The sequence below is a fragment of the Monodon monoceros genome, unplaced genomic scaffold (assembly GCF_005190385.1).
Source record: "Monodon monoceros isolate NGI ecotype Baffin Bay Population unplaced genomic scaffold, NGI_Narwhal_1 Super_Scaffold_9, whole genome shotgun sequence".
Lineage (NCBI taxonomy): Eukaryota > Metazoa > Chordata > Mammalia > Artiodactyla > Monodontidae > Monodon > Monodon monoceros.
Genome location: NW_021703786.1, coordinates 11,052,571 through 11,067,715, shown reverse-complemented (window position 1 = coordinate 11,067,715; position 15,145 = coordinate 11,052,571). Strand labels below are relative to the sequence as shown.

At 40.9% G+C, this 15,145-nt stretch overlaps 1 protein-coding gene across 11 annotated transcripts in view; it reads left to right on the top strand.

The window, feature by feature from the left end:
- Positions 1 to 15,145, top strand: part of ACACA (acetyl-CoA carboxylase alpha) — a 238,061-nt gene that overhangs the window by 169,343 nt on the left and 53,573 nt on the right. For all 11 annotated transcript variants that reach the window (XM_029213013.1, XM_029213014.1, XM_029213019.1 and 8 more), the window contains 3 exons: positions 3,706 to 3,803; positions 7,872 to 7,992; positions 8,564 to 8,674. In XM_029213013.1, the coding sequence (XP_029068846.1) occupies positions 3,706 to 3,803; positions 7,872 to 7,992; positions 8,564 to 8,674 (330 nt within the window). The remainder of the gene's footprint in view (positions 1 to 3,705; positions 3,804 to 7,871; positions 7,993 to 8,563; positions 8,675 to 15,145) is intronic.

The following is a 15,145-nucleotide window of genomic DNA, read 5'->3' as shown; positions in this document are numbered from 1 at the left end:
ACAAAGGATTAATCTCCAAAATTTACAAGCAGCTCATGCAGCTCAATAACAAAAAAACAAACAACCCAATCCAAAAATGGGCAGAAGACCTAAATAGACATTTCTCCAAAGAAGATGTACAGAATGCCAACAAACACATGAAAGAGTGCTCAACATCACTAATCATTAGAGAAATGCAAATCAAAACTACAATGAGATATCATCTCATACCAGTCAGAATGGCCATCATCAAAAAATCTAGAAACAATAAATGCTGGAGAGGATGTGGAGAAAAGGGAACACTCTTGCACTGCTGGTGGGAATGTGAATTGGTTCAGCCACTATGGAGAACAGTATGGTGGTTCCTTAAAAAACTACAAATAGAATTACCATATGACCCAGCAATCCCACTACTGGGCATATACCCTGAGAAAACCAAAATTCAAAAAGAGTCATGTACCAAAATGTTCATTGCAGCTCTATTTACAATAGCCCGGAGATGGAAACAACCTAAGTGCCCATCATCGGATGAATGGATAAAGAAGATGTGGCACATATATACAATGGAATATTACTCAGCCTTAAAAAGAAACGAAATTGAGCTATTTGTAATGAGATGGATAGACCTAGAGTCTGTCATACAGAGTGAAGTAAGTCAGAAAGAAAAAGACAAATACCGTATGCTAACACATATATATGGAATTTAAGAAAAAAAAAATGTCATGAAGAACCTAGGGGTAAGACAGGAATAAAGACGCAGACCTACTGGAGAACGGACTTGAGGATATGGGGAGGGGGAAGGGTGAGCTTTGACAGGGCGAGAGAGAGTCATGGACATATACACACTAACAAACGTAGTAAGGTAGATAGCTAGTGGCAAGCAGCCGCATGGCACAGGGATATTATATTAGCTCGGTGCTTTGTGACAGCCTGGAAGGGTGGGATAGGGAGAGTGGGAGGGAGGGAGACGCAAGAGGGAAGACATATGGGAACATATGTATATGTATAACTGATTCACTTTGTTATAAAGCAGAAACTAACACACCATTGTAAAGCAGTTATACCCCAATAAAGATGTTAAAAAAAAAAAAGTATATGGGAATTGTTGGTGACCTCTAATAAATACAGTATTTCTTTTGGGGGTGATGGAAATATCCTGGAATTAGATAGCGGTGGTGGTTACACAGCATCTGAATATACTAAAAACTACTGAACTGTACGCTTTAAAATGGCCAGTTTTATGTTATGTGAATTTTATCTCATTTTTTTTAAATTATAAAAAAAAATGTGAATGGGGACACATGTCAGTGCCACAGAGGCTGTGGCAGGACCAAGAAGTCTAGGACTTCCCAGCCTCAACCCCACAGGGCCCAGTGCCCTCTCACCTGGTGCTGTGGCAGGATAGCTTGTATGGAAGGTGAGGTAAGAAGGAAAACAAAAAGGTGTTTTAGGGCTTGGTCCCTGGACCTCTCCTCTTTTCTATATTCACCTTCCCTTGGTGATCCAGTCTTAAAGCTTTAAATTCCATCTATAAACTGATAAACTTCCAAATTTATATCCTGCCCCTGAACTTCAGATTCATGTGTCCAGACTCAACATCTCTACCTGCACATCTGCCTAAACGTAGCTTCTAATCTTCTTCCTTAAATCTGTTCTTCCCACAATATTCTCTGTCTCAATAAATGATACCTCTATTCCTCATTTAAGTAAAAGACCTTGGAGTTATCCTTGACCTCTCTTTCTCATATCCCACTTCCTCTCTGTCAATAACTCATGTGTACATCCTGACCTTCAAAATATATCCAGAATCCACCCATCTCTGAGCACTTCCACTGCTACACAGTAGTCCAAGTCCCTGCCACCTCTTACTGCATTTATTGCATTGTTTCCTAATTGACATTCCTGCTTCTGGCCTTGCCCCTACCCCTACCCAAAGTCTACTGTCAACAGAAAATGGAATGATCCACTTAAATGTAAATCAGATCACAACTCAAAACTTTCCTCTGATTAAAACCCTTTAAAGGGCTTCCCTGGTGACGCAGTGGTTGAGAATCTGCCTGCCAATTCAGGGGACACGGGTTCGATCCCTGGTCTGGGAAAATCCCACATGCCGCGGAGCAACTAAGCCCGCGCACCACAGCTACTGAGCCTGCGCGTCTGGAGCCTGTGCTCCGCAACAAGAGAAGGCCGCGACGGTGAGAGGCCTGCGCACCGCGATGAAGAGTGGCCCTTGCTCACCGCAACTAGAGAAAGCCCTCGCACAGAAACGAAGACCCAACACAGCCAAAAATAAATAAATAAATTCATTTAAAAAAAAAATATATATATATATATATCTTTAAAAAAAAAAAATAAAACCCTTTAAAGGCTTCCCAGCTCACTCAAGTGAGGGCCAGAAACCATACAGTTACCTGCAAGGCCCTCCCTAGGTTGGCCTTCCAGTACCACTCCGTTCTTGCTCTCTTGCTGCTCCCACCTGATTCCACACTGTGGCTCTACCAGCCTTTTCACTGTTTCTTGAGCCTGCTGGACACACTCAGCAGCTTCACACTTGTGGTTCCTTCTGCCTGAATGCTTTTCCCCCAAATATCCTCATGTCTCATTTCCTCAGCTCTTCAGGTCTTGGCTCAAATGACATTTTCATTAAAGCCTTCCCTGGCTATTCTTCTAAAAGTTCAACTCTGCCAACTCTCCTGTCTCCTTCCTCTATTTTATTTTTTCCTTAAACATTATTCCCATTAACACTGTATGCTTAACTTATTTATTTTGTGTATTTTCTGACTCGCCTACTAGAAGATGAGTTGTACAAGGCCAGGAATTTTTGCCTGTTTTGTTCCTTTCTGTTTGTTCTGTGTCTTAAACAGTATCTTGCACATAATAGGCACTCAGTAAATATGTGCTGACAGACATACTACTGACGCTCAGTGCTACAGGGCATTCTCGTCATAAGTCAGGCAAAATCAGTGGCAAATTCAAATTCATGTCTCTGGCATGTTGTGCTCCCTGTGGGACAAATTCAGTTAAATGGTGGACATAATTTCTCATAGTATTTTAAAAGTTTTTCTCTGCTTCCTTTTTTTTTTTTTTTTTCTGAGTGACTGATTCACTTAAGGTGAACGCATATTAAATAACTAGTTTCTATGTGAGTGTGTACATGAATGTATAAAAATAAGTCAGTTATGAAATGTTAGTATAATTTTTTAATGTACATAGGGATTAGAATTTATTTAGAAAAGCAAAAGGTATGAGCTCAGTGATTACTGATCATTAGCACTGCATAGACTTCTGATTTTAAGATTGAATATCCTAGTTTTGTGATGCTCTCAATTATCCTTGACCCGTCTATATGTTGATGGTACTATGGATTTGAGAAAATGAAGAATAGTAATTCATATAATTCTTTAATTTTGTGTTGATATCTTTAATAGAGGTGTCACTAAAGATTAGAGAATGACCCTTTAACCTTGATGAAAAGGAAATGAGTGGAGTATACCTGGAGTTGTAGCTACAAGATATCTTGTTTCAAGGACACAGTCAGTGACTGCAGAAATAGGCACTTCCGTCTTCCAAAGAACTGTCTATGGTAGTATTCTATGAGACAGTAACTCTGAGACACGATTTGGAGATTTAAAGCCAGCTTTGGAACAAGCTGCATTATGCATGCTTTGCTGGGTCTTCTGTGGTGATGGCAAATAATGAGTTGAAAACTATTTGTGTTTCCCACAGGGATACAAATATTTATATCTGACCCCTCAAGATTATAAGAGAGTCAGTGCTCTCAACTCTGTCCATTGTGAACACGTGGAGGATGAAGGAGAATCCAGGTAGGTATTATGTGTCAGAATAATTTGGCTGTGGATTAAAGAAAGGAGAATATGATCATTTTTTTCTCACTGTCCTGCTGATCATGACCTTGAAGAGCAGTGAAGATTGCTTGTTGAGTAATCTTGAAGCCTTAGGTTTGTATCTCAGCTGTACCACTTACTAGCTGAAAGACCTTATTATTGATTAAGGTTTTTAAACTATATTTATAATTATTCAGTTTGAAAAGTTGGAACATATAAACAATTATGAAGAAAAAGTAAAAATCAGCTACAGTCCTACCAAGAGATCACAGTTATTAATGTATATTATATTCTTTCTGTCATATATATATACATATATATATATATATACACACACCTTTTTTCCTACATAATTGGGATCATAATAGGAAAGGGCTTTTGTAATTTGTTCTTTTTACTAAATATTATTTAGGGAGAAATTTTATATACTCTTACAGTATTATTTGAGAATATGATATTTAATGGCTTCATATAAATCATTATAATGAATATATCATATTTGAACATACAGACTATCCCGGTTTTTACTGCTATATCCCTGGGCTGGTCATTCTTTTATGTAAACTTTGAAGAATATCTCTGGCTATTCCCTTTGGGTTAAACTCTAAAAGTGAAATTACTGGTCAAAAAGTATGTCCATTTTTTAAAAGACTTTTTTGGATAATTTCAAATTGTCCTCCCAAGAGCTGCACTCCCACCAGCAGTATATGGTAGTGCTTGTTTCCCCTCTTTAATTTTTCTCCACCCTTGCCAACACTGTTTACTGTAAATTAATAAAATAGGATAAAAACAGCAATTGTTATTTTAACTGGTATTTTTGATCCCCAGTGAAGTTGAACATTTTTATAATCTATCTGCAAGTATTTTCCAGAATGTTAATAAGTTGCTCCAATACCATTTATTGAATAATTCATACTTTCCTCACTTTTATAATAATCTTAACTCAATTACCAGGCTTTATATTCTGTTTTTTGTTCTATTCTTGGACTAATGCCACACTATTTTAACTACTTTAATGGGCCAGAGTTCCTCACATTCTTAATTTTTCCCCAAGTTTTATTAGCTATTTTTGTCTTTTTACAGATAGGCTCATTTTTTTGTTAATTCCCCAAAACTTTCCATAATGATTTTGATTCAGATTGCATTAGGTTTATAAATCAATTTAGGAAGATCTGAGAGCTTCATAATATTAACTCTTCCCAACAAGAAACATGGTATGTTTTTCCAGTTATTTAAGTGTATTTTTTAAAGTTTTATAGTTTTCTTTATATAGATTATGCCAGAAATTCCCACTCTTTCTTGGTTCACAGCACCTTTACTGTCTCTGTAATTTTTTCATAACACCTTTAGGCAAAAAGATATGCCTAATATTTCTGATTAGTAAGGAAGCTGACCCAGACAGCTTCATAAGTATTTATGCCATGAACAATGTGGGTTTGAACTGTGCGGGTCCACTTCTGTGTGGACATTTTCAACAGTAAATACAACAGTACTATACCATCTGTGGTTGGTTGAATCTACAGATGTGCATCCATGGATATGGAGGAACCATATATATGAGGGCCGACTATAAGTTACACTCAGATTTTCAACTGCTGAGGGTCGATGCCCCTAACCCTGGCATTGTTCAAGGGTCAACTGTATAATACACATAACTGAAAAAATTTTATTCTATTCTTAAATAATTACCATTACTTACTAATGGGATATTTGCATCCATACGACATTGCAAACCTTGGAATCAGCTTGGACATAGCCACCCTCACGTTTTGTTCTGCACTAATTTTTGTGTAGAACTTTTTTTTTCCCCCACAGAAACTGAAAACCCAGCTTTGCAAAGATAGGACATTGTCAAAAGGAATGTAGCAGTACCTCATGTTAAACCATGAACTACTTAAAACTAGTAGTTCGCAAGGCATCCAACAGATATCACATATCATAGTGTTTCTCTCAAAAATCTGAAATATCCTTCAGTGCACCTGACAGTTCACTGTGGCATCCATCCCAGGATGTCTTGGTCTACAGTATAGGTACGGTGGGATTTTGCCAGTTTTTAAATATTCCTATATGTTTTGCATTTTTCTTGCTACTCTGAATGGGATTCCCTCCCCACCCCCGCCATTATATTTTTCAGCTCTTTATTACTGGTATCTCAGAAAGCTATTGATTTTGTATATTGCTTTTGTTAAAGCAAGTCAGCTTTCTTCTCTGAGCTTTAGCTTCCTCATCTGTATGATGAAGATCAAGTTATCCAATATATGTAAAGCCCTTAGCACAGAACTCAGCACATAGTAAGCAATCAAAAATCCTGGGTATCATTATCTATGATAATGGAGATGATATTCCCTATCACCCTGGACTGTTGTGAGGATCAAAAATGATATACATGAACATGTTTTGTTAATTATATTACACTACACGAAGATTTTTATTATAAGTAACATTAAAATTTGGTACTACTTTGTTTTTTTTTGGCCATGCCATGCAGCACGAGGGGATCTTATTTCCCCCAACAGGGATTGAACCCGTGCCCCTTGCAGTGGAAACGTGGAGTCTTAACCACTGGACCACCAGGGAAGTCCCTGGTACTACTTTAAAGAATGATACCCTTAAAGGTAGAAGGCTCAGATCACAGAGCAGAAGATGGGAAATTTTTAATCTTTTTCATATAATACAAGGGGAGAAGATGCCACTTAACAAATCACAAACACCTGTGAAGCAGTATGCACTCCTGAGGAGGGAAAAGATCTGCTTTGCAAAGAAGGCTGACTGGGCCCATGAGTATTTGTGACTATATGGCATGTGGGCCTTATTAAAAGAACACATTCCCCCCCACCACCACCAAATTAATGTGGCTCATTAACCCCTTAAGGGAGATTAGCTTTACCTGTAATGTAACTATACTAGAGTCTAGATACAGAGCAAAGGGAAGAATTGGGGAATTATTGTGAGAAGGGATTATTGGGAATCTGGGAAGCAGAAACGCAAAGCCACAGACAAACAGCAAGGGCAAAGAAAAGGAATTGATGGAAGGCTGGAAGTAGGGAACAGAAATATGGGAGCAAAAAAATAAATAGTTTAAGAGCCACTATGGGATATTTATTTATTATTTCAATTTCTAAAACTGTGCCCAGTGCTGAGCCTTAAGGGTACACATGGAACAATAAATAATATATGCCCATCTCTACTTCCAACTTTGTATTTTTCCTTTCTTTTATTAGTTGCATTCCCCATCTCCCATTTCCCATTATCAGCTATCACTCCTAATCCCCTGCCGAGAAGACAGATGGGTGGCTCCCTCTGGATCCACAGGATGCTTTCTGTACAACTTGTCCAGCATTTCACTTCTACACACATTCCCCCTGCCCCTCCAGAGGACTATGCCAGGAACTCTCGTGTATACACTTGATGCTCACAAAGGAGCAGGGATAGAGTGCACTATGTTGACCTTCCCCTTCATCCTTGTCTTGGAAAGAGAGAGGATTTTTGACTTGAGAAATTGGGCTGAGTGTTCTCACTGTGCCCCTGGATTTTTTTTTATTCCTGTGTAACATTTATCTAAAATTGTTGATTTAAAGGCTGTTGCTTATTAGAGAGAGATACACATTGACCCTGCTTTTAAGAAACTTGTCCTAGAAAGTAAGAGAGGGTATCTAACATCGGAGCGCCACCTATGTGTCAGACCCTCTCCTTGCTGCTTTAACTTTCATGTCAACCCGTAGAAGTGGATACTGTAAATCCCATTTTACACAAGTTACTATTATCCCTAGAGTCACACTGCTGTATGTGTCAGAGCAGGGATTTAAACCTGTCTACTTAGTTCCAGATTTTGCTCTTTCTGCTATAGCATATTGCTTCCAGACAAAATAGGCACCAAGCTAAGAAGGAAAGATATATGAATGAAGAGTATAAAAAAAGAAGTACAGACCTGGTATTAAATATAAGCTTTCAGTATGCTTTTAGCAGCCTATTAATGGCGGTTATTCTTTTAATGGATTGTTGTTAACGTGTTTAACCTGTATAATTTGGCATGGCTGTATCCACTAGGTACAAGATAACCGATATTATTGGGAAGGAAGAGGGACTTGGAGCAGAGAACCTTCGAGGTTCTGGAATGATTGCTGGAGAATCCTCGTTGGCCTATGATGAGATCATCACCATTAGCCTGGTAAATCTTGCCAGAGCATGAGATGTTTGAAGAGCTGACTAGGATTTGTTTTTGCTCCCATCCCCACTACTTAGTCCCAAATGGAGCATTTCTTAAAAACTGTATATCTACAATTTGATTTTAATTGTGCACGAAAGTAGGAAGGCAGAATAATGTAAATAATTGAATTTCCCAGCTAAACCTAGCACCTCATGTTAGCCTTTAGTTTAACTTCTTATTTCTCGAAATATTTTACCGGAGTATTAACAGCTGAAATTTCTTCTCCTCTTACTGTTTTCCTTGTTCATACCTCTAGTGTAGATGCCAAACATCTGTGAAATAAACAAAAGTGTAAGAGAAGTAGAGGGCGTATGATCCTTTAACTGTCTGTTACTTGAATCATTGAATGAATTCTGTACCTTCTTTGCTTTAACCAGGAAATTGTGTTTTTGTATTGTTATTAATCAAACAAATTTCCTAAAAAAGCAATATTTTTTTCCTGTTAATGTGGATTTTACATACCTGTGCCTTAGTTATTATAGCTAGGGAGGGAACATAAATATGTGACATGTCGAATTTATTCTTTTTTAAGGTTACATGCCGGGCCATTGGGATTGGGGCTTACCTTGTCCGACTGGGACAGAGAACCATCCAGGTTGAAAATTCTCACTTAATTCTGACAGGAGCTGGGGCCCTCAACAAAGTAAGTTTCTAGGGTTTGGGAGAAGTATGTGAAGCCTTTGGAGGATTATTGTGAATTCCTAGCTCTAGATCCTGATTGGGGGAAGGCTTCCTCAGTCTATCTCTTCCCCTCTCCCTCCATCTTCCCTGCCCATTCATTCATTCAACAAAATGAGTGTTTTGAGTACCTACTATGTGCCAGGCCCTATTCCAAGCCCTGCTATGTAATAAACAAACCATATAAAACTCCTGCTGTGAGGAGTTTACATTCTGATGTCCTTCTAGAAAGACAGAATTAATTGAATGCTTCTGTTCTGCCCTCCCCCCCTTTTTCTCATCTGTGAGCAAGGGATGTGAGATCTATTCCCAGACATGGAGCTACCTCTGAAACATCCCCTGAACATGTTGAGGGTATCAAGTTTTAATGTTTTGAGAAATTTGTGAAAGCACCTCTGAAAAGGAGCACATATGATGGTCCCTTGTACATAAGGAAGTACTTGGTAATTATTGAGTGGAAAGATGGGTGGATGGATGCATGGATGGATTGTTGAGAAAGAGTATGACATGGAGATTTATTTTCCTTTCAAAAGAAAAGCTTGTGCCTTTTTTTTGTAAAGAAGGTTCAACTTTTTTTTTTTTTTTTTTTTGGCTGCGTTGGGTCTTCGTTTCTGTGCAAGGGCTTCCTCCAGTTGCGGTGAGTGGAGGCCACTCTTCATCGCGGTGCGCGGGCCTCTCCCGTTGCGGAGCACAGGCTCCAGACGCGCAGGCTCAGTAGCTGTGGCTCACGGGCCTAGTTGCTCCGCGGCATGTGGGATCTTCCCAGACCAGGGCTCGAACCTGTGTCCCCTACATTGGCAGGTGGATTCTTAACCACTGCACCACCAGGGAAGCCCTGCTTGTGCCTTTTCAATCCAAGCTCATAGTGGCTTTTCCAGAGAGGGAAAAAAAATGGATAGTGAGGTCACAGCTTGCAAGAGTGAAAACTATCTAAGAATACCTGAATATACAAAGGGCAGTGTCGTTCTTTTTTATTTTTTTTTTTATTAATTAATTAATTTAGGCTACATTGGGTCTTCGTTGCTATGAGCGGGCTTTCTCTAGTTGCAGTGGGCAGGGGCGGTGCACAGCTTTCTCATTGCGGTGGCTTCTCTCGTTGCAGAGCATGGGCTCTAGGCATGCAGACTTCAGTAGTTGCGGCACGCAGGCTTAGTTGCCCAGTGGCATGTGGGATCTTCCCGGACCAGGGCTCGAACCCGTGTCCCCTGCATTGGCAGGCAGATTCTTAACCACTGCGCCCAGGAAGTCCCCGACAGTATAATTCTGACTTCTTTGCAGGCATAGGAAAATTATTTTCTCTCCAGAGCCAGGAATATGTAATTGTCTGAGGCTGGCTGGCCGGCTGGCTGGCTGACTGACCTCGTACAACTCGTATAAGCCCTCAACTCCTCAGCTTTCTTTATCTGTCAAAGGGGGATGATAATTTCCACCTCTAAAGGATGCTGTGGACATCAAATGAGAAAACATAGGTAAAAGCATCTAGTAGTTGGCACAAAGTGTTGGCTCACATTACAGTTTCAGTTTCCTTTTCCTCTCCCTTTCACGGTTTGGTGATTGTGCTTGCGGAGCTATGTGCATGCTAAGTTGTTTACTAGACTCACGCAAGCTGTTTATGAAGCCTTGGCTTTCAAGTGGAAGGATGGGAATTAAGTGTCCTATCCTATCATTCCCATTTAGAATAAGTTGACACTGCCATCAGTCCAATTAGCTTTTGGGGATGTCAGAAATGAGAATGGTGTGATGTGATAAGTTTGCTCTCTGCATTCGTATAAACTTCGTGTCCTTCTCTGGGCTTGCCTTTCTCTCCAAGGAAAGACAGAGCAGTGCTAACAACGGCAAACTTGGATGTCCTGCTCTCTTTTTGGAGAGTAGCCTGGAAATAAAGATTGTGAACTGCTTCTACTGAGGGAGATTATTGCTGCAGGAGAAACTTACTTTATTTTTAAGTTGTTCTTTTGGATACCTTCTTAGGATGAGATATTGAGGAATGCTGAAGAGAATTGTAGATACCATTATCTGTGAGGATAGAATTTAAAGAAGACACCTGCATTTCCATAACGTTCCCGTACCTGAACAAAGAGCTGATTTCTGAAAAGTATCTTGTTACATTGAGTTTTTAATTTTCTCCCTGATATCCAAAGAATATTCTGAAAAGCAAAGGTGGTGGTGGTGTGTTGTTGTCGCTGCTGCTGGGGTTTTTATTTCTTTGTTTGTTTTTTCCTAAAAACTTGCTAGTTGAATTTCAATCCTGCCACAAAGAAAGCATTAGGGATTTTTTTCTTAAAACCCGGTTGAATTGTTGTGATCAAATTCATTATATTCATCTTCCTCCTAGCCTGCAGGGCTCCTTGTTAAAGAAGTCTAGTTGTAGGGAAAAGACAGTAAAGCTGTAGCTGTAACTTACCCCACAATGCTCATTTCCAGAAGGCTGCGATCATTTGTAGCTGAAGGGAGTGATCAGTTATAGGGGTTACTTAACCCTGCTCTGCCCGCTTCACTGTCTTCATGTCACTGCCTCTTATGTGCAGCCGTGGTGCTGGAAGACCCCCGATTTCATGCAAACTGATTAAGAATGTCCTGTCTGCCCCTTTGCCTCTCAGGTACGAGAAAGGAAACTAGAAAGGAGCCACACGCTCAGACTGCCTCTTCTGCCTCCCTCCTTGTGCACATCCTGCCTTTGTCTGCACTGGTGTCTCTTTGCACATCTGCCTTTTCTTCCTATAGGAATCTCTGTCTCGCATCCTCTGGGCTTGTGTCCAGGTCACTTTGAGTGCATGCCTCTTCCTGTGTGAGTGCTGGTCTCTTTCTCTTTGTGTCTGTATCTTGCGTCTAGATCCCTCTTTCTCTGTCTGTGTGCCTCCCTGAGTCTCCATGTGTGAGAGTCTTTGTGTGTGTCTGAAACCCTGTAGAGACTCCACAAGCCCTGACCATCTAGCTTGTCGTACGCATGTACCTGTGTAAAGCGGGAATGTAGGCGGTGTATGCGAGCTTTTAGGCTGTAAACATTTGACCCCTACCTTTTTGAGTCTTCATCCTTTATGTTAAACATTAGGGTGAAGAATAAGAAGGGAGGTGGTTGTGCAGAGGTTGTAGGGGGAAAAAAAAACTCTGTGTGTGCAAGTGCCGATCCCGTTGACCCCTTTGAAAATTGAAATAATGATAATGCGTGTCTCCTGACTGCATCAAAGTATCAGCACATCAAAAGCCAGGAGGCATGAAATGCAAATGATAAAGTGAAAGCAGATGGATTGTGCATGATCGCCTGATGCCCAATGAATTTTAAAAGGTGCCGGTTTGCAAGGGCGGGTGGGGGGACTGAAATAAACACGTTATCCCTGCAATTCTTTTTTGTTCTTGACGCTCACTCCTGACAATATTTGTTCACACTTGAGTGAACACCCACTTCATCTTTCTCTCTCTCTCTCTGTCTCTCCCTTCTTCCTCTCTCTTTCTCTCTCTCTCTCTCTCCTCTCTAACTCCACCCCCCAGCCCCCCACCCACCTCTTACACGTCTCAGGTCATGTCTCACTGCAGCTCTGGTGGAAATAATAAGATATAAACCACGAGGTTGTTATTTGCATAGAAATAGCATGGAGCCCCAGGCAGCAAGGGAGAAGGACACAGGGATCATTTGTCTAAAATTTTAATGAAAACTTTTGCTGAGGCAGAGATTTTTTTTAAACTTTCTTTCTCCCTGCTTTTCTCCTCCCCTCCTCACCCCATCTCTGCTTTGACTGAACATAGTTGGATGTGAAGAGAAAGGTTTGTCACTCCACATATCACACTCCTGTAATGCAGCCACATGTAAATTGTTTGTTCGTTTAATAGATACGAAGCTGGAGAGACACGTATTCCCAACTTAATACACTGCATGTACGCATCAAGCTTTTATAGCTACTCTCCATCTCAGTGCTCACGTGATGTTGCCTGTCGTTAGCCGACCTGGTTTTAATTAGTTTAGACCTTCTAACCTCTTGCTTCCAAAGACTCTTACTTTTTAAAGGATTTCTTTTTGTAAGCAACAGTGGTCACCTGCATATAAAATATAACCATCCTGGCGGTTTCCTGTTTTTCAGTGATTTCACCGTTCACCTACACATCTTATTTACGGGGCCCCATCCTTTGCCACTCTGTCTTTTGTTCCAAAACCAGAAAGTGCTCCGCATATGCGTGTTTTGATCCCTTGTCCTTGTGATCTCAGTATTTGTGTATGCTCTTTCCTTGAATGTCTTGCTCTCCGTTGCCTGCAGTTATTTGTAAAATACTCAGAATATTACAAAGGTGAGGAGAAATACAGGATCCAGGTTTCCTTAAGTGTTGCAGAAGCAGAGTTGACATTTGAACTCAAGGTAATGAGATGGTGATTAGAGGCAGCCTGCATGACTTTATTTGAAACTTAAAATCAAGAACATCTATCTGGTTCCTTGCTACCTTCTGGGTGGGCTGGCGGCACCAGGGCCATTTTACAGATGGAAAGACAAAAACAGCAAGAGGTAAAGTAACCTAGTTCCACTGACAAAGACTAGAACTAGCAGCAGAACATGAACTGCCACATCCCCGAGTTTCATTTAAGATGCGCTCAGTCCCCTGGGCTTAGTGTCCACAAGGCCTGAGAAGAGAAAGTAGTCCGGTCATTTTATTTTTTGTCCAAACATCATGAGAGTGATGACATTAGGAAGAGAAGCTTCTAAGGGCCTGCTCTTTCATGTCACTCCAGGTAGTGGATCATAGGTTCCGAGCTCTACAAACTGTAGGCTGTTGGTGGGCAGATCCCTCAAAATGCCTCACTGAGTGGTAAGGGCGGACTTGATGGACATGACAGACTACCTGCTCAAAGTGAGTCATGCTGGCCTGGCAAAGGCAGCAATCTGTGTGTTTGGGGAACTGGAAAGATAGACCCTTAAGGGACTGTGACAATTTGTAGAGTCATAAACTCCTAAGTCAAGGTGCCACTGGATGTTTGCAGTGACTTTCGGACCCACTTCCTCTCCCCTCCACTCCCCTTCTCTGTTTCTGTGTAATATGTGTACTGTAACATCAGGTGGTGGGTAGGCTGGGAGGACCTAGTATGATAAGGGAAGTAGACTAGAGCCTGCCAGTTCTCAGTCCACTGCCCCAGGCTTGGTGAAAGCTCTCTCTATATACCAAGAAATCAGAATTGCAGTTTTTGACTTGTCCTCTGGACAGTTACTGTCTATGGAGGTAAGGCATGTGCCCATGGCCTGATAGGTAGATTATAGATTCATTCAAGAGGTGAGATATGATTTTCTTGTGATAAGCATTTTAAAGCTTCTGGTTTAAGGCAAAAAAAATAAAAAATCCAATAATCTCATTCCCCTTAGCGAGAGCTGGCCCCTATTTCCACTGAATCTGCCAGGAAAAAAACAGTTATGTGATGAGTGTGGCTAGGGCTCTATGTTAGGCCTGTAGGGGGCTAATTCTGCTAATCTTGCTTTTGAGACTTGGTATCAGTCCTTCTCTGGACCTTAGTCTCCAAATACATATTTTTATGTGTCTGTATAATGTGAAATGTGACTCTATTGGGTACAGTATCAGAGTTCCTCCCAGGAGCTTGTAGCACCAGGGGACTGCATTATGCATCCTCCCTCCTCACCCATGACTCTGTGACACTCGCTCAACGTGAGAGTCAGTCAGTCCCGGAGGCTCGAGAAAGCAAGGGGGCAGTTCATTAGCTCTTTTGTGAGGCAGCATTGTAACTGTCACATAACTGAAAGAGGTGGAATAGTTAAGACTGGCCAATGTTTGAGTACAGGCTCTGCCACCTGTGAGTTGTGTGACCTTGGGCAGTGCATTTAACCCTTCCAGGTCACAATTGTGTTAATTGTAAAACGGGGATCATAATAGTACCTATCTACCAGGCTCTTGTGCGGATTATATGAGTTAATACTGGTAAATCACTGGCACTGTTGTGGTCTTCCCTGTGATGCGGTTAGAGGTCTTTCTCATTGCAACTCATTATCCAGGCCCTGGAAGGGAAATACAAACACAACATTCTCTCTATTTTCTGACCCTTTGAAGGCAAAAATTCCTTTAAGAAAATGTTAGATGTCAGTCCTCACTGTGGCATACATTCATGTATTGACTTCCCCTACAGATGTTATCTAAAGACAATCACACACTTTGGAAAGCCATTAATGTGAGAGGCCCCATGTTCAGTCCTGATAGGGTAGTATATGTGTCAGTCATCTGTCTGCAAGAGTCCCCAAGGACTTGTTGATACAATAGCCCATAATCACTCTAAGGATCAATCCAGCAATTTGCATTTTTAAAAGTCCCTAACTACCTGTTTTCACAATAGACAGGCCCTGTGCTCTGAAGCTCCAGATGGGATCCCTCTCCTTTCTAAAGAGGGCATTTGAGCTTCCTGAGTAAGCCTCGCGTTAGCATTATGAACGAGTTCTCAGAAAGGGTTGCA